Consider the following 27689-nt stretch of genomic DNA (forward strand, 5'->3'; position numbering starts at 1 on the left):
ATATCATATCCCCCCAATTGTCCCTCCTCCTTCAGGAGGTCAGGCTGGTCTGGTCCAATGCCAACTCCTTCACGGCCCCTCGTGGTAATCTTCTTCCACAGGTCTCTGGATGTCAGTCAACTCAGGAACGCAGTGTCGGTTAGAAAAGCGCGCGCTGATAACACTCAATCATTAATCATCCCTCCTCCCTGTTATGTCAGCCGACACACTTAATAAGCTCCTTTCCCTTACCCCGGACGGTGGTATGATACATCTCATGATCTTAAGAGTTTATAATACAGAAATAAACATTTTACATTCTATCTACTGATATAATCATTTAAAAGTAAATGAAGAGTGGAGTGGAGGCTGACATTAGGCTTCTATTGGAGAACAGCTGCCAAAAAACTGGTTTGTCAGTTTTATTAATCAAGTTTTATTAATCAAGCTCGATATTGTCTCATGCCAGCTATTTCTGAATGTTCATAGTCAAATAGCAAGAAACAGGACAAAATTATGCAAGGACAGACTTACCTTTCATGGAAAGTGTTTTCTGAACTCTGCTGCAAGACTGTGCAAAAGGCCATGCTTGCTGGAAATTGGAGCACAAAAAATCTTGATTGATTAAGGTTTTATTACAATATTTAGTGCAGATAAATGAAAGTTTTAATTTACTAAATTGGATTTAGGACAGCATTTTCAGAACCTAGCAAAAATATTTTTCTGAGATAAACATTCAGGATATAATAACTCTCATGCTTTTCTGACAAGCTTTGATTTTTATTCTCTTCTCTAGCTTCTAAATTACAAGCTACAAAGCCATCATTTGGATTTTTGTAGCTTAATAGGAAGAAAGGCTATATCATGATCTATTCAAGTAACATGAATATAGAATTTGTACTCATTTAATAGAAAATGCTATGCTATGCTCACAGATGTGCACAATTCAGCTAATAATAAGTATTGGTCACAAATGGTGAATGTCTTGAGTTATTTCTTGATTTACAAAGACTTAAAAATGTGAAATTGTAATAGATGCAGAAAACTGATAATACAGGTAAAAATACATAAATAAATTCAGAGCTTTTTTGTAGGTCCTATGCTGTTTAACATATTTATAAATGATTTGAATGTGGGTTTTGAAATTGTGCTTTGATATTATAACACAAAGATAGGGGAAGGGCTAATATTTTAGGGAATAGTAGTTGATGCGCCCATTAGATGAATACATATCTGGGTGAACAATTATATCAATGAATATACATCAGAGGATATAGTAGAAATATAGATCCAGTTTGGTCTATAGTTAAGGCACTAGGATAAAAGCAAGAGACTGTTCTAGTCCCACTTAGGCATGAAAGACAGTCAAGTGACTTTGGGCAAGTCACTTTCTCTCTCACTAACTTATTTCACAGGGTTATTGCTATCGGGAAAACAGAAGTGTGTGTTCGCTGCCTTGAGTTATTTAGAAGAATAATAGACAGGATATAAATAAATAGTGCTCTTTTCCTAGCCCTCAGTTATTCAACATACTTATAAATGGCTTAGAAAAAATTTTAGAAAATATTATCAAATTTTCAAGTGATATAAAAATAGCAAGGCACAACAAATGCCAGAGAGAAAAGTCTTAAGGCACAGAAGGATCCTGACAAAGTTGAACATTAGGCAAAATTCATTAAGATGAATTTCAACATACAGAAATGCTGACTACTGTGAAAATGGATCACAATCTAAACATGTGCAAATAGGATGTTGAAGTAATTTTTTTAAAAAAGCAAATACAGTCCTAGGCTACATAAACAGATGTACAACATCAAGGTCAAGATAGCACATTATTCTTCTCAATTCTACACTGATCAAACAGCAACCAAAATATTGTGCCCGGCTCTGGGCACATTTTAGAAAGGACATTGACAAAGTGGAGTTTGTCCAAGGAAAAAGCAAACTGGACAAGGGGCCTGGAAGGAAAATCTTATGAGAAACAATTTTAATTATGAGTGGTGGGGAGTCTTATTTCTCCTTGTTGGTTCTGCTGGAAACTGCCCTCTCACAAGGCTGGCGCCAAGCTAAATACAGGCCAACCAATGTCGGGCTTGAGCAACAAGCTTGTCAGTAAATTTTTATCACAACCAATGGATCAACAGTTTGATTCCAGTTGCTCTATTGGTCACATGAAATGACATTTGTTAGTCCCAAAAGCAGACTCTGCACATGGGAAATGCTAGGATAAAGAAGAACAGTTCAAGTCACTGAATGATTGGGAAAAAGACTGCAGAAATATATAATAATTATCTTCAAATATCTCCAAGGCTCTGATGTAGGAGCCAGGGCAGAATAGTTCAGAACTATTCAAAATCAGGACAAGAAACAGGGAGTTTACAGAAATATTTCAATTAGCCATCAGAAAAAAACACCCCAAAGATAAGAACTTTTCAATAATATAAAATAATGCATCAGAAAGAGATAGACTCTCTTTCACTAGGGGTATTTAAACAGGATGAATGGCCATCAGTTGGGAATAGTACAATAGTTAAACCTTGTAAATTGGACAGAGTTGGACAAGATTTTAACCTTTATGTTATTACATTATATTTATATTATAACATTATTTATAACATTATAACCAATGTTCTAACCTTTATATTATATAAAGTGAATAGTATTAGATATAAGAATTTACATGAGCAATATGTCTTAACTCTCTAGAAATACTACTCTATGTTCCGTAACTGTCTAATGGATATATAGGTATATCACAATGTATGTATTATTGTCGCATGCATGTATTATTGTTATATACATAGAAAGTTGCCTACTAAAGAAGTCAAGCCTTGAGTATTGTGTTTGTGTGTCAATGTCAGCTCCATGTTTTGAGTCCTAAACCCTTTCCTCTTGCCATTTCAAATAAATAACTTTTAGGCATTCTTTTTTTGGCCATCAGAATTTGAAATATTTGTTTCATGTTTTCATAATAATTATTTCTGGCTTTGCTAGTTCTCAGCCTTTACAACAGATTAACTACCTGTACTTGATTTGGCCTTTGGATAGCAGGCAGATGCTCAGGATTATTGATTGCATTTTTCTTGTAATATCGAAAAAGTACTGAATGGAAATTTGTCTAAGATATATGCGTGACTGTCATCCACATTTTAATAATGGTTTCTCCTTTTAACTTCCCCAAAGAGAGGGGACTGTCCTTCCCAAGAGAGTTGTTTAAGTTTCCTTCCCTAAAACCTTTTTACTCATCTTCCAAGATGCTACCCTGCTTTAACTATGCAGCTTTTTGCAGAGATGCTTAACATTTATCAGTTATAAAGCTTATTGTTTTATATTTAGTGCACTAGAAAAAAATGATGTGGAAGGTATGCTAAAACAAATATTATATAGCATACAGCAATAAGTAGCTTTCTGGTGCTTGGAGAAAACAATACTTCTATTTCACAAGCTCCAAGAAGAAATTGCACAAGTGATTAGATTATGTAAATAGTATTATTCTGCCATGGCAATAATGTCAAGCTCACTGAAAATAAAATGAAACTTCACATTTTGACAGTTCCACCTTCTCTAATCTTTTGGTATAATTTGGCTTAACTGTTGAGTTGCATCAGCTAAAATCAATCTTCATCTTTGCTAACACACACACACACACACATCTTCAGGACTTACACCACTTGACTTTTTTTGAAATTCATTCTGCATTTTCACTAACGTCATCACATGGCACATAATTCGGTTTAATAATTCAAGTTTGAGAAGAATTTAATTAGGCTAATTGAATTCCAAATGATCATAAACTGCTTGGTTGTATCGCTGTTATAATGAGGTAAATTTTTAAACCTCATGCTTTCAAAAAAAAAAAAATTATTTGCATTTATATCCCGCCCTTCTCCGAAGACTCAGGGCGGCTTACACTATGTCAAGCAGTATTTTGGGGGTAGGATAGTGGGGATTAGTTTCACGAGCTAAACTTTTAGTCTGAATCTGTTTCCCTGACCACACTCCTCTTTCTCATTGCCTATGCTTAGCGTATCTTTTCTGTTTCCCGAGACGACCGTCCTTCCTCCACCGGACCTCGCGCCTAACAATGAGAAAGTGCCAAGAGGCGGCTGCTCCGAGTAAACCACCTCAAGCACGTTCACCTGATCGACGCAGAATGTTCCGGTTTCAAGTGAAGAGTTATTAAGCCCTGGCTCACTTAAGATCGGAAAGAACAAATAATTACTGTGCCCAAAGTTGGCAGGGATCCAATTGCAACAGGGATACTTCTAGCTTTCAGCTGTGCCAGGCGGAACGAGAGGCACAAGTGGTGCCGAGCATTTCCTCCCACCCCTTTAAGGGATGCTTAAGTGGCTTAACGCCACCCACCGCGCTGCCAAGGAGCTGCTCGGTTTTCTAGTTTCCCTCCCGCCCTCTCGGCAACGAAGTTGAGATAACTGGGCTGAGCGGTGGAGGGGGTGGAAGGGAATTTCCCGTCTCCTGTGGAGAACCCACCCGTCAGTCAACTTCTCCTTTTCACTGTATTGGCTGAACAATGGGGAAGGTAAACTCGATCCTGGAACTGCAGAATTAGGCTACAATTAGACTAAGCAGTCGTCCGCACGTAGAGCAGGTGATAGGACCGCCTTTGGGGTGGATGGGCGTGTCTTCTTCTGGACCGCCATCTAGAGAATCATCGCCGGCGTTACTGCTTCGTGGCGGCCTTCTTGTTCTCAGTAAGGACGTAATTTTTCCTCTTCAGCAAAGTCTCGAGCCGGGAGGAGTAAACAGCTGAGTAAGTCGATGCGTGGGCCCGGTAACTAGCTGGAAAGCTTCTACGGCTAGCTCTGGGGCGCTGAAGTTTGTGGTTGTTTCACGCTCAAGGCTAGGATCCGAGAGACGTTTAAGAATACTGTAGATTAAAATTCACTTCTCTCGTGTGTGTGTGTGTGTGTGTGTGTGTGTCTACACGCGAACACACACGGGGTGGAAGAATAGAAAGGGCCGCTATCTGCGGTTTCGCCCTGTTGCTCTTTATGTCATTGCTTCCTTTAATCCAAAGTTCAGAGTTACGTCGCCTGAAATGGCTGGTAAATACAAGGGCAACTCCTTCCTAGTGAGAGGGAATTTCCTCTAGTTTTTGTACAAGTTAGTCAGGCCGAATCTTGTCGAAATTAGCAGAGGCAATGTTAAACTTTTTGCCTAATCCATATGTCTGGTTTGCAACCCAACAAGACAGACACAGACTTCAGAAGATAATTACAACTGCAGAAAAAACAATTACTACCAACCTGCCTTCCATTGAGGACCTGTATATTGCAGGAGTCAAAAAGAGGGCTATGATAATAGCCTCTTACATCCTGGAAATAAATTGTTTCAACTCTTATCTTCAAAACAACGCTATAGGGCACTGTACATCAGAACAACTAGACACAAGAACAGTTTTTTCCCAAATGCCATCCCTCTGCTAAACAAATAATTCCCGCAACACTGTCAAACTATTCACTAAGGCTGCATTACTATTACTATTAGTCTTCTCATCGTTCCTATCACCCATCTCCTCCCACTTATGACTGTATGATTAACTTTGTTGCTTGTATCCTTACGATTTATATTGTTTCCTAGTATGATTTGATTGCTTATTTTTAGCCTATGACCATCATTAAGTGTTGTACCTTCTAACCAGGCGGCATAATTACCTCCCACCAAACTTCATATGTAGTGTATATTTAGTTGTTGTGGTCCGCCAGCAGCCTGCAGAGCTGGCAACGGAGTTGGACAGCGATGAGGCTGAAGAGTGTGGGCCAGTCCTGGAGGCTGGGAAATGCCCGGATGAGGGCTCTGTGTCGGAGGCTGAGGTTGGGGCTGAGGTTGGGCCAGGGCCGTTGGGGCTTGAGGTACGGACTCCAGAGTCTCCACAGCCTGACAGTAGTGAGGCAGAAGAACAGGAGGAGCCAAGACTCGGGAGTAGGACCAAAAGATGATTGGCCCCTCCCATAAAGCTTAAAAAAGACCAGCAACAGCATTTGGGTTTTGCCCAAGAACAATGTTGATAGCTTCGTCTTCTTGCATTTATTTTTGTATTGGTGTCTTCTGAACTTTTGCCAAGAAAGGCCTTCGGCAGTTTGCTTAATTATACCAAGATTGGTGATAGGACCTCCCAATTTGTGTTGGGAGGAATTTGCTTTAATTTAGTTGAACTACGCTGAGAATGAAGTAATTCATTCTCACACACATTGACACTCCTAGCTTCATGACTGGAATAGACATAAAATCGAATAACTTAATATTTTTCCAATGGTGCACTCCACCTTTTAACTTTTCAGAATATATGCGATCATCAGCCTTGCAATTCTTAAACCAAAGACCCGTCAATGTCATAGCTAAACAGATATCCCAATTCCTGGCTGACTGCTTTAGCCCATAAATGGCCTTGTTCAGTTTATATAGTGTTAGGCCTTTTGCTTTCATACCCTGGTGCTTGAACCATGTAAATTTCTTCCTCTAATTCTGCATTGAGGAATGCTGTGGTTATATCAAAATACCAAATTTTATGTCCACGTGCCACTGCCAACTCTAGTGCCGACCTTATGCTTTCACGCTTTACAGCTGGTGCAAATATCTGATCATAGTGCAGTTTTCCTTTGTGAAAAACCTTGTGTCACTAACCTTGCTTTATATTGTACCTCTTCGTTGGGCAGTACTTTCTTTTTGTACACCCATTTACATCCTACGACTTTGCAATCTTGTGGCAAAGTCTTAGATGTGAACACTTTATGTTCACCCATGATTTTACTTCTTTGTCCATGTCTTCTTTCCATTTTATTTGTTCAATTTTGGGTAATGCCAGTATTTCCTGATAGTTTCTTGGGTCATACCACACATTATACACCTTAACCTCACCAGCAGAATACTGTCAGGTGGAAACTATCTCAACTACTGTTGAAAATTTGCTGACACGAATTCTGAATTAAATTTCTGTAGCACCTCTATTTTACTCTTTAGTAAATAGCAGAAACCAAATCTTTTGCCATCACTACCCCCTCCTGTTGTTGCCATGGATCAGAAAGGACAGCCAATGGGCCAGAGGTGGCCTGTGGGCCATAAAATGCCCAGGTCTGCACTAGGCAATCAAGACACTAGACAATCAAAACAAGCCTCCCACTTCCCTATTAATATAATTACATCTTCACCAATGACCCAAAAGTCTCCTTCCCCCAAAGGAATATTTTTAGTATGATATGACATGGATTTGTTATTTAAGAATTGAGTCTCCAATAGGAACATTGTCCTTATCCTTTAAATAATGTCCTCACTCCCTAAGGACTTCTTTTTCCATGACAACAAAAAGTGTCATCCTGGGAATGGGACATTCTATATACCTCTATTACTTTCTCAATCTTTTCAATTCAGACATTTTAGTATCAAGGGAAGAAACTGGAATTATGAAATTGACAATCATTGCACTGAACACAACCCACAACTTACAGTATGCCCAAATAGTAATTATTTGGAGTGATTTACTTATTTTTTTATGATCTTTGTTAATCATTAAATGTATTCAAATGGAGGAGAGAGAAACCAGTATTTTGACCAAGTGGGTAGAATCAGAAGTAACCAAGAAAGCCAATAAAAAGGGAGGGGCAGAGAATGGTATTTAGGAGTGGACATTTTTGGAAGTAAACAGTTATGATTTTATTTTATTACTTTCCTATTCAGTGATACTCTATAATTTCAGAGATAATTTGTGTCACAATATAAGGTACATATAATAACTATATACCATATTTTTTGGAATATAAGATGCACCAGAGTATAAGCCGCACCTTAGTTTTTGGGGAGGAGAATAAGAAAAAAGCTGATTGGTGGGTTGATGGCCTCCCAGAATACCCCCAACCAGTTGTTCCCAGAAGTGAACTTTAGCAACAGGTTCGTTGGTTGTGAGCTCTGCGCCTTGCTTTTTTTTCATTGTCTGAAACCTCCCTTTCAGAGGCTTTTTTCAGCTTCTGAAACCTATGTTTCAGTGGCTGGACGGGGCTAAATTCGGTGTATAGGAAACACCCAAATTTTCATCCTCTTTTAGGGTGCGTCTTATACCCCAAAGATGCGTCTTATACTCCAAAAAAATATGGTAGGTTTTACCATGTTGAATTTCCAATTGTCTATAATAAATTTATCAGAACGTAAAAATGTTGCTTATTATTTAATTTCTCTATGCATAGTTACAGGATTTTGAAAATGTTAAAAGTCAAAAATTATTTAGAGCACTTCGTTGCTTTAGTTTCGTCATTCACACTGCTCATAGGAATGAAATATATATCCCCTTTTCTCACTGATAAATCCTATCAGTTTTGATCTACCCCTTTGGGGGATTCCAAGGAAGGAGGAAAGAATCCCAGCTGAAAGGAGGTAAAAACAAGACATAAATGTTTGATAATGGATTTAACTGATCTTTGAATTTATTCAACAGGTAATCTGAAACGTGGTCTCCAAAATGAATTTCTTCCTGGAAACGCTGACAACCATTTTGCTGTGTATATATTATCTGATGGAGTTTTTCTTATCATTTATCTATGCACGGAAGAAAAATATTGCTGGTGAAATAGTGCTTATAACTGGAGCTGGAAGTGGAATGGGAAGGCTGATGGCTTTAAAATTTGCTCGACTTGGAGCTACTTTAGTTCTTTGGGATATTAATCTGGAAGGAATCAAAGAAACAGCTAGATTAGCACGTAATATTGGGGCAATGAGAGTACATGACTACATTTGTGACTGCAGCAAAAGGCAAGAAGTCTATCAAGTGGCAAGCCAGGTAATTATATGTCGTTATAGATTTTGTACAAGATAAAATATTTTAATTAGCCATCAAACATTTGTTCCATCTGCTAACATGGCATCTGTAAATCACTGGAATCATATATTGCATTAAACTATAGTTCAATTAAACCTGGATTCACCCAGCATGTTAGGTAATAGACTGATTTATAAAGCACTGTGTCTGGTTTTATACAACATATAAAATCAAAATCATGTTATAGGTTCACATGTGTGAACCCAGTTGTAAGAGTGCATATGTATTCTTATTGAATATAGATATTGAAGCAGAATCCCCAGTAGCTCTAGCCAACATGGCCAAACATAGTGAAATATTCTGCTGGCTGAAATTCAGAAATATATGAGGACTGTACATGGTATTCCAAATTACTTTCATGTGTATGACATTATTATTTCATTTTAATACTACCTGTAGTCTTTGATTTATTCAGACAACAGTATTTTCCACGGAGACTTCTGGAATAACATTTTGGACCTTCTGCTCATAAAACACATGCATCCCAATTCTTAGTGATGTCTTTTCAAACATTAATGAAGCCCCTAAGTTTACCACAGATCCTTAATGCTGAATGACAAATTTAATAGAGGGGAATGAAGGTGAAATTTAAATCAGAGAAAAAATATTTTATTTTCCAACTTGCCCCAGTGTTTTTCCCCTTCTTTGAAACTTTAAAGAAGTCTACTTTGCTGAACAGTGAAGTATGACTATCAGTGAGAGATGAAATAAGCATGAGCCTCCATTTCATGTACTGTAATGTCTGGTCACATGTTTAATGCAAATGTATGAAAATCTCTACATGAAGATTTTGATAGCTGTGCTTTCTTTTGAATTATGTAAATGTACTACAATAATTTTAACTTGGGTCTGCTCTGTGGCTGTTCTAGGTGAAAAAGGAAGTTGGTGATGTTGGTATCCTGATTAATAATGCTGGCATCATAACAGGAAAGATGTTTTTAGATACCCCAGATATGCTTCTAGAGAAGAGTATTCAAGTGAACACAATGGCACACTTTTGGGTAACAAGTTTTTGATTAATTGTGAAAGTATATCCAGTATTAACTTGAATTGTTTTTTTAATTAGTAAAAATGGCCTTACAGATAGAACTCCTGTGGAAAGTCCTTTGTCTTTTCGCATCATTTGCTGACCAATAAGAGAAATGATTTCATAGTAGAATATCTTCTCTCACTAGCTTCTGATCAAATTCCTAAAGAGCAAACAAATAAACAGAATCCAAGAAAGATGATGGGGCAAGAGAGACCATATGAACAGGATGGTAAAAAAATCATAACTATAAATCCTGTTTCTCATAAGCAATTTCAAAGCTATTCATAACATTGTCCTCAGCCCCCAATCAATTCTATCACCAGATAATACTTTTCTATCCTACTGAAGAAGCTATTAGAATTGCACAAAGGCTCTCTTAGAAGACGATCCAATAATTTCAAAGCAGTAATTCTACTATGATGGGATCATGGTCTTTCACAAAATGATGATCTCTAAAATGCAGCCATATAGTGAGCCCCTTACCATTAATGAATCCCTTACCATTTTCAACCTGCAGAGTGCGTGTAGCCCACTGTCCCTGATAAACAAAAGATTATATTTTTAGTAATTTGTTTCTCCATTTTTTTAACGTCCTTTCTTAACTCTACTCAACTACTGTCACTCAACTTGAGAAGCTAAAAATAATGAAAAAAGTTCCCCACTTCTAACATAGGCCGTGTTAGTATTCATTTATGGCTTTTGTGCTGCTATAAAAGAAGAATTGTACAGTTATTGTAAATGTGATAGAAAGCTGGACAAGTTTTATTTTAGTGGAACAAGTTGAAAGTGTGGGCAAACATAATTAAAATGGGCAGAATATTATCTAACTGTCTTGATTATTGGCCATGCAGATATGAGATGTAAGCCAGTATCAAACAAATTTCGGAAAGAAAAAAAGACCCGAAATCTGGAATGCTACCAATTGTATAAGCAGTTAATATTGATGTTGATTTTGACGAAGATTCACACAATCAGCTATTGCTGTTGGCAATCACAGGTTCAATCCTAGTTTTTAAAAACCTTTCAGTCATGCTTCGCTAAACATAATATTTCTCAAGAAACAACAAAAATTCTTCTGTCTCCATAGCAAAGATATTCAAAAATGTTATTTTTCTTTGTTTCTATCTTTGACTTCGGTCTTGATTCCTGGAAACTTCATCAATAACTCCATGCAGTTTTAAAGTCTGCATTTTTGCTATTGATGCCCTCTAGTGGTTTATTAAAAAAAACAAGAATCATAGCTGTGGTTAGCTGCATATACAAAATAGTAAATTTGAATATATCACAGCAATAACATAGAAACACATAGCAGAAAAAGAGCCAGTTGTCAATCGAATCTGCCCTTTGAGATGTTTCTTTTGTTTTTAATTTGTTATTTTTTTTAAAAAAAAATTATTTTAATTTTTGTTAGGTGATAGACATGGGTTTATCCCAAGCACATTTAAATTCAGTTATTGAGGATTGATCCATTTATCTCCACAGGAAGTTGGCTCCAAGTTTCTACTACTCAACAGCAAAGTACTGTTGAACTTCTGAAATTGAGCTAGATTAGATATATTAGCATTTATCAAGAGTTCAGATTTTACAAGGATATTATAATGCAAAAGGCTAACTTCTTGCATATTTTTTTCATTGTACCTGATGAGAAGATTTCTTTCAAAATAAACTAACATATTTATTTACAGAACCGGCAATGATATCACTTTAATCAAATACTCTAGATAAAATGATATATAGTATAATATCATATCATATCATATAATATCATATCATATAATATCATATAATACTATAATACAATACAATACAATACAATACAATACAATAGAATACAACACAACACAATACAATACAAATATATAATATAATATATAATTAATATATATTATAATATAATATGGACAAATAGCAAAACTAACTGAAAAATAAAACCATTGTTAAGTATAACAGCCCTAATGAAATGTAAAATGTGCAGAATTTTAAATATGGCTTACAATGGTGTTTATTATGCAGATAACAATGTTAAATTAGATTAATTGTAAAAAAATAAAACTTTCAATCTATGGTACACTCTCATAAATGATTATTATTTATTTACATAGTGGAATAAACATTTATTTCTCCTGAATGTATTCTATTTCAGCCTAACATTTCTTGAAAAAATTAGAAATCTACTCTGGAACCGAATAATTGTATCAGGAGAGCAAACATTGCCTTCTAATATAGTACTTAGCATTTACATAAATGTTATTTCAATAAATATTAGCCCTGCAGATATTGTTATTATTATTTAAATTTGTTATGTCATGAACCTACACATTTGAGAAGGCCTGGGTTTTTCTGTCAACAGATGAGACGGACCTCTGAGGAAGGAGGTCAACCAGTAAATGTCAGTTCCTCCCACTTCCATTTACCATAGCTAATCTAGAAGGCTACCAGGATAACATGGTCACTGAGAGATCAAAGTGCCAAGGATAGAGGTACCACCCCATCCTGGCCCCAATGAAGATTATCAACAAGAACAACCAATCCTTTCTCTATACTGTATCTCAATCCAACTGAAACAACTCAGTTGAGTTGGATTCCAACTCAATCCAACTATCTGTATCTCCAGATAATCTGTTTTCTCCAATAGTCTTTGTAGCTAAAGTCCAATCACTTTTTCCACAACATTTTCCACAAAAGAAAGTTTGGAGACTGGATGATTATTATCCCAAAAAGAGGGATCTAGTAGTGACCTCCTGAGGAAAGAATGTACCCTTTCCTCTTTCAAAGAGATTGATACCACACATAGACCCATCCTTGGTCACCTTCAGATTGCTTTAACATTCCAGAAGAGACCAAAATGAAACAGATAGCTGTTTCATTTTCAAAAGACTGGAAGACTTTTCAGAAACTCTGAAATATTGTTGTATCTACCTGATTAGGTCATTTTTGAAGTAAAATTTTAAATTTAAAAAGAATTTTTTTACATATATTCATATGCTGAAATGTATTTGTTTTTACTTCTTCACAGACTGTCAAAGCATTTGTTCCAGCCATGGTAGCTTCTAATCATGGCCATGTGGTGACTATTTCAAGTGCAGCTGGTTGTTATGGTGTCAACAAAATGACAGGTTAGTATAGTATATACCAAAGTGCGCAGAACAGACTAAAAAGGACTTTTAATCTTAATAGTTTAATTAAAACTCTTAATTTGACAGTTGAGGTAGGCCAAAGAGTTAGGAACTTTTGATACAAGTCAGTGTTTCCTTAGAACAAGAAACAAAAGACTAGTAAGAAAAAAAGAAGAAAAATATGAAAGGTAATCAGATTTATAGAAGTATTAGTTATTTATGAAAAAATGATAGGGCAATGTACTTCAAGTAATTGAATTAAATACAGTGAATATGATGGCTGCCCATTTATTTAATTATTCCTTCCATCACATTTCATGATAATATTTGAAAGAACTGTCTAGGGGTTCCCTTCAAATAGTTTTAGATATAGCACATTTTATCATAAATGTGAGAGGCGCTAATAACAAATAATTACTGTGGCTATTAAGTATAACATATATGCATAGTAATTACAAAAGTTGCATTTTCACACATCTGGAAGGACTGCCTTCCAGATGTGCCTTTACCCTCAAAATTCCCAGCCTCTTTTTAGCAGCAACATTGTAAACATAGAAAATAGACCTCTGAAGGTACAAACAAAAGATGCCAATTGCCATTGATTTTTATTCAGTTAGTTATGCTTGTGTGTGATATCCAAAATATTTTTATAGGAAAACTATTCTACTTCGTGCACATACTATTCTATTTCTTTCTCACTTTTCAGATTACTGTACAAGTAAATTTGCAGTTCTAGGTTTTGCTGAATCTCTAGCTTTAGAGATGTTGGCAATGAAAAAGACTGGTGTTAAATCTACAATTGTCTGTCCATATCTAGTGAACACTGGAATGTTTGAAGGCTGTGAAACAAAGTGAGTTATTTGCATTTCATATATATATATATGTGTGGCCTTAAATGATTATATAAAATAATGACAGGTTTGAATAAAAATAGTGATGACAGGTTTAAATATAACAGAACTTGCTCTTCTACAGCATTTTGCAATCTTAGTAACAATTGTGTGTATGAACTTTTCCAGTTTCTCTACCAGAAGCCATTTCTGATATTTCTACAGTTGAAGTCCACACATCTGGAAGACTATTGTTTTATGTTGAAGTCACATACATGGAAGTACATTCTTTTGGGGAAACTCTTTCTAATCATGTGAGGTCCTGCTCACAATAGTTTTAGTAATATATATATATAGGATGGCCATGAATGCTCTAAAGAGTATTCAGTACTGGTTCTGTTTCAGCCATCTTGTACTTTCCCCAAAGAAAAGCCAACAAGAGAAAATGCTTTGTTAAAGAAACTGCATTTTCAATTGTGAATCATGCAGAAAGGGATGATTATGGTTTATTTGTCAATGGACAAATCAAATCCTTTCTCTTTATTGACAGAATTGGAGGACAAAGTTCATAAGGTATCAGGATTTCCTTGTTCCAAGTTCCACTGCTTTATTCAGCCTACCAATTCTTTCAGCAAAGAAAATCTGGCCAAGAAAATCAAGAAGTAAACAATATCCTAATCAAGGAACATCCAGACAAACTAACAATAAACAGTAAACAGTAAAAATCAAATAAAAATCAAATAAATAAAACAGCCCAACTAAAAAAACTTCCAAGACTACCCCAACCCCATACACACAAACACTGACAGGGCAAGCCACTGGTATATAAACGGACAGCAAACCCCACTCCTTTTTAGCACTAATGATGTTACCTAGTTTCAGTAATGAAATGTCTGTAGAAAACAACCAAGCTCAGAGAGCACTAAGGACCTCTCAGCTGTGGTTAGAGTGGTTAGAATGCAGTATTGCAGGATAACTCTCTCCACTGCCAATTTGATCCTGACTGGCTTAAGGTTGACTCAGCCTTCCATTCTTTGGAGATTGGTAAAATGAGGACCCAGATTGTTGGGGCAATATGTTGACTCTGTAAACTGCTTAGAGAGTGCTGTGAAGTACTATGAGGTAGTATATAACTCTCTTGCTATTGCTATTTCAGCCCTGAACAAGAAATATTCTCCTTTATTGGTAAAATCTGGTTTTGGTAAAACCTGCTAAAAATCTGGTAAAATGATTCTTTACATGTATAAAATGCTTGAGCCATGACTGTTATGGTGATGCTTATATACTCTTAGCAACAGATTTTACACTGGAATAAAATGTAACTTGGTCTGCTAAATCCACAAAAGAAATATCACATTTGCAATGTTTGATGTGCTTCTCTGAATGCTTATTAATGGAGTATTTCCAAATCACTCCATTAGAATTAAGAAAACTACCTATAAAAAGTTGAAATGTTGTCCTAAGAAAATAAAGAGTTCAAATTCTGATAAAACAGTACAATAAGCCAAATGAAGAAAATATGGATAGATGGTAGTAGGTACATAGGTGCACAGATAGTAATAAATGCCTTAAAATATTATAAAAGGAATTTGCTGGATTGATAAAATACCAGATTGATAAAATACCAGATACCAAATACCAGATAGAATACCAAAATCAATTTTTGACAAAGGTTGAAAAATTAAACTGAGGGAATTATTTATATAAATTATAATTTGCTTGAAAGCCTTTTATAGAGAAGACATATGAAGAACTGAGTAAAGTACAGATGACAAATTGATGATGAAATATGAAAAATTAAATGTAGATTGTCCAAACATTTTATCCATTGTTAATTCAAATATGCAATTGTTCTCTAACCAATATATATATTGCTCTAGAATACTATTTATTATTGTAAGTTGTATTATTGTAGTATTGTAATAGTAAGTGAACATATATGTATTACAAATAGACACGTTAGAAAAAGGGCATGAGCAAGAGAAGATATTGGGGTTACTGAGAAAGAGACAGAGACAATATTGGTTGGTGCTGGTTCCAAGCATATTGATGATTGCTTTAAGTTTCAATTGCTATTATTACAAACGAAATTCAAGAAAAAAAAATGTAATTCAAAGTGGTGGTGTTTTATTCCATCAGGTGGTCTCACTTGCTGCCCATTATAGATCCAGAATATGCTGTTGAAAGAATTGTGTCTGGGATACTCCGAAATGAACGATATATCTTTATACCACGAAGTCTACGATTGTTTAACATAGTAAAAAGGTAAGATTATTCTGCTAGACCTAATCAAAAACGTCTGTCAAGAAAGGACCAGTGAACAACAACAAAAAGGTAGTATAAAAAGGTCCCTAAATTGTGTACTCTATTGAAAGAGCTCTTAGGCGTATGTAAATTAGGCAAAATCTTACACAGGTTAATTTTATTTTGGAAATTGATCCAATTCAATTCAGTTATTTTAATTGAATTAAACTGAATTAGTAAAAGATAAAAGAAGGCACCAGGCCAAGCTACCTAAAACGACACCATTATCTTTTAGAACAGATTCTAAAATTGATACTCAGTTTCATATAAAAGTACAAAAAAATGGATTTACCTATAGTTGATTTTTTTTTTTAAAAAAGCAATGAGAAATCAGTGTCATACATACTTTCATCCAAGAGCACAAATAAAGAACACACTGAGTGAAGACTGTATCTGAAATGTAGCAGAACATTTCAGAAAAACAAGAGCAAAGAACAGTGCATCAAATTCCTGATGTATATTGAGTATGCCACCAGTCCTTGGGAAGATTTATTTCCTTTAACTTGAAGTGATATCCACTAAACTTTGTTTTGAAAAGATCAAGGGGAAGCTTTGTCACATATCCCAGACCAGCTGCACCTATGCACTAATAGTCAGGCACCATCAGCATTCTTTTTTGTTGTTGTTGCTTTAAAGAAAGAAAATTGAATCATATCTATGGGGATATGAAAGTTTTACAGAATATTGGAATGTGTAACAACACAGACCACCAATGATTAGTGGGCATACCTGGAATTTTGAGAACATACTGAGAATTCTTTTACAAAAGGGTTATCCAGAAGCCTTCACATTCAAAAGAGGCTGCTGTGGAAGATGTAGCCAGCGGTGAAACTGATTTTACAAGATGCTGTCTTTATTATTATTATTATTATTAGTAGTAGTAGTAGTAGTAGTATTAGTATTATTAGTATTATTAGTATTATTAGTATTATTATTATTTATTCGATTTTTATACCGCCCTTCTCCCGAAGGACTCAGGGCGGTGTACAGCCAATGTAAAAACAAACGGTACAATATACAATTAAAAATACAGATTAAAAAACTTATTATAAAGTGGCCTAAAAACTTTAAAATATATAAAACTAAAAAACCCTTAAAATTAATAATAAAAATTTAAAACCAATAAAATTTAAGCCAGCCCCGCGCGAATAAATAAATGTGTTCAGTTCGCGGCGGAAGGTCCGAAGGTCAGGTATTTGGCGTAAACCCGGGGGAAGTTCGTTCCAGAGGGTGGGAGCCCCCACAGAGAAGGATCTTCCCCTGGGGGCCGCCAGCCGACATTGCTTGGCGGACGGCACCCTGAGAAGTCCCTCTCTGTGAGAGCGTACGGGTCGGTGGGAGGCATGAGGTAACAGCAGGCGGTCCCGTAAGTACCCAGGCCCTAAGCCATGGAGTGCTTTAAAGGTAGTAACCAAAACCTTAAAGTGCACCTGAAAGGCCACAGGTAGCCAGTGCAGTCTGCGCAGGAGCGGTGTTACACGGGAGCTACGCGAAGCTCCCTCTATCACCCGCGCAGCTGCATTCTGGACTAACTGAAGCCTCCCGGTGCACCTCAAGGGGAGCCCCATCCAGTCTTCCTCTCTTCTACTTCTGTCTCACTGCAGAATTCATCTTGCTGCTTCCATTTATCTTTGCCCTTTTGGGTGGAAGATTAAGCACTAGTTTGCAAGCATTCATTTTTCTTTACCAGTAATATAAAAAATGATGGGCTGTTAGAAATAGGTATTTTGCTTTGCAGTTTATTAATATTATATTTTAATTGATTTTAATTTAAAAAGTAGGAGGCAATAAACCAGGTGGGTGCAAAAGATTAAAAGTATGGCAAGCATCTTTACAATAGAATCATTTCTAGAGAGAATGGCGTTAATTCAGATTCCATATTGTAGTTAGGATATTGTTGAAGGCACATTTTACTGCTTGCAGCCAGCATAAAATAAATAGTATCATATGCAATGCAGAACAAATATGGCTCATCTCTAATGCTTTCCTGCAGTTACACTTAGAGCAAAATTGAAATGTGGTCATCTTCAGGTACTGCCTAGAGCAGTGGTTCCCAACCAGTGTGCCGCGGCACTAAGGGGTGCCGTGAGATCTTTTGAGGGTGCCGGGAACTTTTGAGCTACAGAGATTTTAAATATCTATTTCCTTATAAGGGTGCCGGGAACTTTTGAAAGGCTTTCCAAGGGTGCCTCAAACAAGAAAAGGTTGTGCCTCAAACAAGAAAAGGTTGGGAACCACTGGCCTAGAGCCCTGATACTGTAAGTATCTCCATCAGGAAAAGGGGCTGACCCTTGGGATGTGGTTATTTGTAGAGATTAAAAATCTGCAACATGACCTTTGCTTCAGTGATAGCCCAGCAAAGAACAAGATAGCAGTTAGCAATAGCACTTAGACTTATATACCGCTTCATAATGCTTTATACCCCTTGCTAAGCAGTTTATAGAGTTAGCATATTGATTTTTCTTTCTAGTCTTGTACTTAGAACGGTTGTGCTTTTTTGTTTAAGACAGAACCTGAATGAATTTTACATTCATCCAGCCCTGGAATAGGGTTAACATTTCTGGATAAAATGGACGTTGTTCCCAAGGGAAGAAAGCCCACAGTTCAACCAGCATTGTATTCCTATATGCAAAACATGAGGATAAAAAGAACAATCATATTAATGTGAAGTAGTAGTAGTAAACAGGTTTTATTTGCTTCTAGATTGTGAGAAGGGATGTCTGAATCATACTCATAGTAAACCCAGAGAACAGCAGTTTGCAGAGGTGTTAACAGCTAGTGGTGGCATGAATCCAGAGAACTATTATTACATATTAGTGTATTTTTATTTGTGGATCAAAATAGAAGAAAGAGTGGTTAGATGGTTTTACTTTATATACTCTGCATTTCTACATTTCAAAGAAAATTGGTAAGGCCAAATAAAGACATTTCTGTTTCATCAATAACAGATCAAAGACTATAGGATATTTAAGAAAGTTTACATGTGTGTATGTCCCCACCTGAGTTATAGATATCTCTTCCAAACCAATTAAATTGGTTCTCTTATTTGCCACCAACTTTTTAATATGACTAAGAGGGGCTTTTATTTTATTGGCTACTATAGATTATCTGCTGTTTACAATTTTAGTTTTTTGCTATGTTATAAAATTTAATTTTTATGTTGTTTCTTTTGCAATTAATATTTATTAAATTTCTATACTGTCCCATCTCACCTTATTCTGTTTAGCTTCTTAAACAATGTATAAAATGGGCATAACACTAGCGTAGCAAAAGTGACAGCAACTCAAAGTTTAATACAGTATAGAGTGGCTTAATGTTCTTCTCTTTTCCTTTTAGCATTGTTCCTGCAAAAACGGTTGATATCCTTTATGACTATTTTGGAATTTTAAAAGTTATGAATAGATTCAAAGGTCGGACAGAGAAGATGGATAATTACAAACATCAGACAAAATCAATAAAACCTCCAGGTTCCCTTGACTAATTATAAATTGAGAAGCCAATATATAGAACTTCCAATTTCATTATATTCTTGCAAAGGGTACACTTAAAACAACAAATCTGGAATGGCTTACTAGCAACAAGTTAAATACTGGGAACAGGGTATGAATAATTTTAACTATAGCTGTTTTTACAATTACCGAAATATAAACCTAATGGTGATTCTTTATTTTAATGAAATTACTTAATTATAGGGAACAAATTACTTTTTGGTGGACTGTTAGCAAAACAAGGAAAATAGTAAACTAATAAACTAATGATATATAAGGTGAAGGTGCTCAAACCTAGTTTAGTCTAACTATTTTGAGCAGGAGATTGTGGTTATTCACTTTAGATAAGAGAAAGAGGTTCCTGTGACTTCTCCCAAAATGCCCAAATATTATTTCATAGTTATGTTCTGTATTCTAACCCAGACTGACTACAACCCATGACAACATTGTATCTGCTAACTTGGCATTTTAGATACAAAATGAAGAGGCTTGCAGCACCAGCAATATTTTTGAGTTCAATTATTGCTCAGATTTTTCACAACCAAGAATATTTAGACCTATGCTTGGATATAAGAATTACAGGCCTTTTATCTAATTAAATTATCTATTTTAAAATAGTTACTAAAAACAGTATTTTTTATATTAGCAAATTTTAAATTGTATAATGTAGCAGTCTGCAATCAACATTTTCTTTACTAACACTCTGCACTTCAATGTTAATTTGATGTTAAAACTCTTTCTGTTGGGAATCAGTTTATGAACGTTTTGATTCACTGCTCTTGCAAATGTTTCTTAATATGCTTTCTTTCATTAAACTGTTGTTTATAATTATTAAAATTATATTATAGGATCCATCCTGATGCAAATGCTTCACATGAAAATTACTGCACCTGTTCTTGTGAAATATAAAATGCTTTGTCTTATACCTCTAATTTTATTTCATCCCAGTGAAAAATGGAAGTGGGTACCATAGTTTTGTTTTTACTATTCCAGATTATGTATGAGAGATCAGGTCAGTTGGGTCAACTGATTAACTTCAAATCTATGAAGTACATAGGGCAGAGTCTAGTTGAAAAATGCAAAGAAAAAACAAAAAAAACCCACCCTACCATCACCACATCCAAATGTTTAAATTGTCATAGATATAACAGTGAATTACACTCCCATACGTCTGTTTATTGTTTTATACATCTTTGAACTAATCCGCGATAAAAGTTTTATCTTGAGTGTTTGAGAATTCTGTGAAACTCTAAACGTAGCAGCCTTGTTAAGGTTAGGGCTGGATTCATAGGCCTGAAACCTCAGAAGAATAGAGGTTCTTTTTCTGAATTCTGCTTCTGATCTGGAAAAGGATCAGGTAATCTCCAGAGATTAGGCCTCCAGCTCACTACATATTACACTACATACTACATACAGAACATATATAATCTCTTTCATTTAATCAGTAACTTTAGATACCTTAGCTCAGGGGTATCAAACTCTGGTTGTCATGTGACGTATCGTGACTTTTTCCCCCCTTCGCTAAACCGGGCATGGGTTTGGCCAGCACATGACGCATCCATAAGTTTGACATCTCTGCCTTAGCTGGTAAAGTTATTATCTCATATAAGTAAGTAGTAAAATGACCATCACATGATCAATTTATGCCAAGGAACCAGTAAAGGCTTACATTTAAATCTGAAATTCTGCTTACAATAATTGTATTCTTTAGCTATTACTGTTGAAATCATTCCTCCAAATTATTTAGCAAGCATAGTGCTTCCATTGTGTTTCTGTTCTCTCAATAAGACTGAAATGGTGAAAGGCAGCTTCACTCTGTCTTGATGTATAGATAAACAGTACAAAAGTAGCTTAAAACAAAGATAAAACATGCTTTCTCTTACAAATAATACCTTAATTCATACATTGGTCTCATTTATTATGAAGAAATGCAATAACATACAAGATCTGACAACTCTGTATGTGTTCTAAGAGTTAAAGACATAATTAACTGCACTTCATAGATGTCTATCTTCAACTTTAATGATGCTTGGCAGATAACATGGTTAAAAACTACAAAAACCCAAACAGGATCAATAAAATATATAGTGGCTGACCAGGACAACTGCCAAAACCATGATATTGATTTCACAAATCTATCAGCCTCATCACCCACGGGCTAAAGAAAACAATCATGTTTTAAAGTTTTATGGAAATCCAGAAAAGTCAGGCCAGCTGGATCTCCTGAAGTATGGTGTTCTGAGAGGCAAGGGCTATTAACAGAAGGGGGGAAAAATATTTCCCTGGTTGTATTAGTTGACATTTCGTAATATTCCAGCCCCATGTCACAAAAGGCTTTAGAGGTGACTGTCAGGACTTTTTAAATACTACTAAGCCCAGTTAGAACCAGTGCAGTTTACACAGCAAATATAATATTGATATAAAGTGGTACGCTCAAAACTGTCTGTGACTGCATTATTGAACAGCTGAAATTTTCAGATGTTTTTTCAAGACAACCCAGTTAGATCACATTGCAGTAATTACACAGTAGGGGAATATGAGCAATACTACCCAATTTAGGAAAGGGTGTAATTGGTGCACAAGTTGTAACTGTAAAACTCTTTGGCCACAGATGCCACACATACTTTAGGCAAAAACATGAGGTCATAAGACTTCCCAAGTAACACATTGGTTCAGTTTGGGTACTGCCATGCCATCAAGAACTAAAGATGGCCAATTGTAATTTTATTACAGAGTTACAGAAACAGAGTATTGCAAGTCTAAATGTGCCGCCTCCTCCCTGTCTTTATTCTAAAGAAAACTAGGAAGGATCAAGTCTGAAATGTTTTCTCAAATTATATGCTTTTGACTCAGATTTCATTCATCTGACCTTTGTCTTGGCTGCAACGCTTTCTCCTGTTCCTCAAGGTTATTCTCCCATTACATCCTCTACAGCTTCCAGACATGAAGGACTTAAAAAGCATCACTTGGTTGTCTTTGGGCAGAGATCATTAGTATCATAAACATACTGAAAATGTTTCAATCCATGCTGGCAGATAACCAGCAGCTTCACCTATATGTTAATAAAACAAAAACAAAAACAGGAAGAACCATTACAGTAATCCAGAACACAAAATAAAACAGACCACCTATAGACCCATTTTTCAAAAAAATGGATGCCCACATAACTTTATCCAAAAATGCCTGACCACTCAACCCACTATAGCACAACTAACATAAAGTCTGAAAAAGATGAGACTACCACACATCAAAAACATCTTACAATCAACACTGTTTTAACAATATGGCATCATAGCAGCACACAAACCAACTAAAATCCTTCAAAACATCTTAAATAAACCAAGACACAATAGCCCAGAAGACAAAATCATCTACAATATACAATGTAAAGATTGCAACAGCCACTATGTAGGACAGACAGACTACCAGAGTGCATCCATGAACTAGAACTCAAAAGACATAATGAAAACTCCTTAATCTTATAACATGCAGACAGATGCAAGCATACTTTTCACTGGGAAACTGAGCAACTAAACCAAGCTAAACCGAAAACACTAGGGAATTCCTGAAGGCTTGGCATTAAAATAGATCAGCCACCAATTGATACATAAAAATAAACCATATTTACACACTACGCAAAAGAGAATAAAAAAACTAAACAAAAAGAATAACACACCTTGTCCAACAGCCAACACTGAAATAAGATCAGGCAAATAATTAAGCAGAAAACAACACCATAATCAAGGAACTATCAAGGAGAAAACTTCACCCACACCAACACTGGCAGGAAAGCTACTGTACATAAACAGGCAGCAAACCCTACAGTTATACTGATGACATTACTTAATTGGGCAATGAAACATCTGCAAGCAAACCACTAAGCTGAGAGAGACCACAATGTTAACCAGTTTGGCATTTAATGAGAATTTACTAAGATTCTGGGTTAATGAAATATATTCTTTGTCCTTAAATCAGTAGATGAAATTTATAATGGGCTAGATAGACCTGCCAACAAATGAAGACTTTATCCAGACTGAGAACATAGACTTGACTATATGACTTTAGGTTGCAAAAGAATTTAGTTATTTGCAGATTCAGCCGAGAAAGGCGTAATGGTTACGATGTTACTCCAGAACAGGGGTGTCAAACTTACATCATCATGGCGGCATCACATCATTTATCAGAACTTTTTTCCCCTTTGCTAAACCGGGCATGGCCATGACCAGCATGTGACGCATCCGGCCCATGGACCAGGAGTTTGACAGTCCTGCTCTAGAACAAGAGATGTAGATTCAAGTCTATTCTCAGCTGTGGAATATCATTAGGTAACTTAGTTGATTTGCTACAGGGAAGCACATTAATAAAATAAATAAGATTTATTTAGCAGCAATATTTCTGCTACTTATTTTTAAAAATTATATTTTGCAATATTTTCCCCTGAAATGACACTGTAAATGTGACTGGCCCACGGGAGGTAGTGGAATTATTGACATTTTTAAGTTTCTCTAGTTTACTAAATGAATGTTACTACTACCACTACTATTAAAGAACAAAAATCTAAACTCTTTTAATGAGAAGCATGTGATTAGCAATAAAAGGAAGTATTATTCCAGCTTCAGAAACCAGGAAATGATGGAAGAATGAAAATAAAGTATATATTCATAAGTCTAATAATATATTTCTTATATTCTAAATTGTTTTTAATCTTTAAGATTTACTTCCAAAACTTGCTAGTAATTAGGAGCTACTGAGACTTATTTTATTAAACAAATTTATATAGCTGCCCAACTCACAGTGACTCGGGATTATGTAAATTAAAAAGCCAGAGTTTGATACACATCCTCACCTGCGAATAATTTTCAATAAATTTAGAATAATTAACCTCAATGTACAATGTAGAAGTGTAACTTCAAGACTAAAGGCTTGAGAAATAAATTATATATTTTAATGTATACTACACAATTAAATAGAAAAATACAACAGCCGTTACCTTTTCAGATCTTTCTCTACAACAAACTGTTGTCTGTCAGGATAGTCATCAACTCAAGTAAAAAATACTGTCTTCTGTTAAGCTCAATTCCAGAAAACCCATGCAGTTTTCTTGGCAAAAATATAGAAGTGGCCACTCTTGGAGAGGGTAGTGTTCTATTCTATTTTTCCTACCAATCTAGATTCTACAGTCCATGTATTCCATAGAGACCTTCCATCAATATTAACCAAGCCTGATCCTATTTAGCATCTAAGTTCAGAAATATTACCTAGTTGTTAAACAGGCATCAAAGCAACTTGAGTTGCAGTAAACTTTATAAATGCTTTTTAATTTAGTAATTTAAACATCAACAATGCTGTGGGCATGCCTTACTATTTTCCCCAATGAATTACATATATCAATATAACACTGTCATATTTCTAATAGCATGTAAAATTACCTTAATTATCTAGGGGACAAATATATTTACCAATAACAATTTATTCTAGAAAAAAGCCATGTTTTTGTACATGAAAAATTCCAAATTCTTCCTTTTCTTGTATTTATTTATTTATTTATTTATTCATTTATTTATTTATTTATTTATTTATTTATTCACACTTTTATACCGCCCTATCTCCCCAGGGACTCAGGGGGTTTACAGCCATATAAAACACATATATATACAGAATAAAACACCAATTTAAAAAACTTATTACATAAGGCCGAATATTTAAAATAAGAATATAAATAATAATGTATATTCCTGCGCAAATAAATAGATGTGTCTTAAGCTCGCGGCGGAAGGTTCGAAGGTCAGGAAGTTGGCGAAGTCCTGGGGGAAGCTCGTTCCAGAGGGTGGGGCCCCCCACAGAAAAGGCCCTTCCCCTGGGTGTCGCCAGTCGGCACTGCCTGGCCGACGGCACCCTAAGGAGTCCCTCTCTGTGAGAGCGCACGGGTCGGTGAGAGGCAATCGGTGGCAGCAGACGGTTCCGTAAGTAGCCCGGCCCTATGCCATGGAGCGCTTTGAAGATCATTACCAAAACCTTGAAGCGCACCCGGAAGGCCACAGGCAGCCAGTGCAGTCTGCGCAGGAGAGGTGTTACGTGGGAGCCACGAGAGGCTCCCTCTATCACCCGCGCAGCCACATTCTGAACTACCTGGAGTCTCCGGGTGCTCCTCAAGGGAAGCCCCATGTAGAGAACATTGCAGTAATCCAGACAGGATGTCACGAGAGCATGAGTGACCGTGCATAGGGCATCCCGGTCTAGAAAGGGGCGCAACTGGCGAACCAGGCGAACCTGGTAAAAAGCTCTCCTGGAGACGGCCGTCAAATGGTCTTCAAAAGACAGCCGTCCATCCAGGAGGACGCCCAAGTTGCGCACCCTCTCCATTGAGGCCAATGACTCGCCCCCAACAGTCAGCTGCAGTATGATCATGAACAGGAAAATAATATAATTAATAATATAATTATATTAGTAACATATTAATATAATATAATTAATATAATAATTGTGTCATAAAATCTAAATTCCCTACTCATGCAGAAATTCAAATTACAGCATTTCAAATAGAACTGTCTAGTTTGTTTCTATATCTAAATTAAGAGGTGCCTATCAGCTCTTTAGTTAGTTGATTCAAATGCATTATTTTCCAACATTCAGTCAGTTTTTGCTTTTTGTATCTTAAAACCATTTCACGGAGGCCTATATCTTGTAATATAGTATTATAGAGAACAAATCTTGATCTTTTTGTAAATGACATCCTCAGGTTTTTGAAAAATCCCATATCTTCCTATCTGTAATCTTAACACTGCATATATCCAGTATATTCACGGAACTAAAAAGAACCATTTCATCCACCAGACCTGAACAAATACAGTCTTGCGAGTGAAGGATATCATAAAAAACTATTGAACTATTTATGAATATTGGTAGATTCTGAAAAATCACCAATGGAGTATTTTAAAAGATCAAGCCAACCAACAGCTTCACATCAATACTGGATTTGCAGACATTCTAGGAATAGTTGACAACTTGTCCTCCCTCTAGTCACTTTTCATCCTTAATTCTCTGTTATACAATTCTATATAATGCCATTTTGAAAAATTGAAGATTCAACAGTTGCACAGGGGCAGAAAACATAAACATAAAATCCAAACTTCTGTGATGACACATGACACATTCGTTGAGTTCAGGATTAAGTTACAGTAACAAACAATTGTTTATTTAATAATTGTACTAAATATGGGAAGTTTCAATACTGTCTGAAATGTTGCTGTCAATTTTTCACATTCTAATTTCAGTTTAGCTGCCTAGTAAATAATGCAGAATTGTTTATAATCAGCATCAAAACGTTTTTTTAAAAAACCGTAAGAATTATATGTAGAACTGCTCACACTTAAAACACACTAGTTTCAACATGATTGCAATACTGAGTAAAGTAAGAATGAAAACATCAACTGAAATAAGTCACAAGATCAAACCTGCTGTAACATCCCTCCCTCTAAAATAATTAAAAATGGTTCAGATACAAAGGTTCATACAGAAGGATATGTATAACTCTATTCATTTTAATTATTTGTGTAACTCTGACAGTTTTGTAATTTGATTTAACTCTTCTATACAACATACCCTTTAACAAATAGCTGCCAAGTACTTTCTAGCTCACCTGGCTGTTCTTTGCAGAACACTTTCCGCATAATGTTCAAATTATATCCTATAAGCAAGAGATGAACAGGAGAATTTAACCAGCAAGTTGAAAAGTTTCTCAAGAACTTTACAAGCATATCAAAATACATTTAAGTACTACTCAGTTGAACATTTTTTATTTAAAAATAAATAAATTATTAAAATTTTATTAAAAATATTAAAAATTAAAAATAAAGGCAAATATGTTCATAATTAATATTTTGAGAGAACAAAAATATTGCCAAAATTAATGTATTTAGTGACCTATTTTTAAAGGTCTCATGCAATAGATACAAAAACAATATGAATGCTGTGATAGCCTGACACTAAATATAATGCTTCATATTAATTCAGTGATTCTTGAGTCCATCTATACTGAAATTTATATATAAATTACAAGTTGATGTCTGCTGGACATGTTGAAAGTGTCCACTTTTCCCTAACCTTTTGAAAATA

At 35.6% G+C, this 27689-nt stretch overlaps 1 protein-coding gene across 2 annotated transcripts; it reads left to right on the top strand.

Annotated features, from left to right (window-relative positions):
- The first annotated feature begins 633 nt into the window (after positions 1–633).
- On the top strand, positions 634–27673 carry SDR16C5 (short chain dehydrogenase/reductase family 16C member 5). 2 transcript variants are annotated; one of them, XM_058174986.1, is made up of 7 exons: positions 641–4750; positions 8426–8767; positions 9676–9807; positions 12853–12952; positions 13659–13803; positions 15922–16047; positions 19423–27672. In XM_058174986.1, exons 2-7 carry the CDS (start codon positions 8450–8452, stop codon positions 19565–19567), a joined length of 966 nt encoding a protein of 321 aa, XP_058030969.1. In that variant the 5' UTR covers positions 641–4750; positions 8426–8449; the 3' UTR covers positions 19568–27672. The 2 variants fall into 2 exon arrangements, with proteins under 2 accessions (XP_058030970.1, XP_058030969.1); XM_058174987.1 differs by lacking the exon at positions 9676–9807 and having other exon boundaries at positions 634–4750; positions 19423–27673.
- Positions 27674–27689: the final 16 nt, after the last annotated feature.

The sequence above is a fragment of the Ahaetulla prasina genome, chromosome 3 (genome assembly GCF_028640845.1).
Source record: "Ahaetulla prasina isolate Xishuangbanna chromosome 3, ASM2864084v1, whole genome shotgun sequence".
In the NCBI taxonomy this organism is placed as follows: domain Eukaryota; kingdom Metazoa; phylum Chordata; class Lepidosauria; order Squamata; family Colubridae; genus Ahaetulla; species Ahaetulla prasina.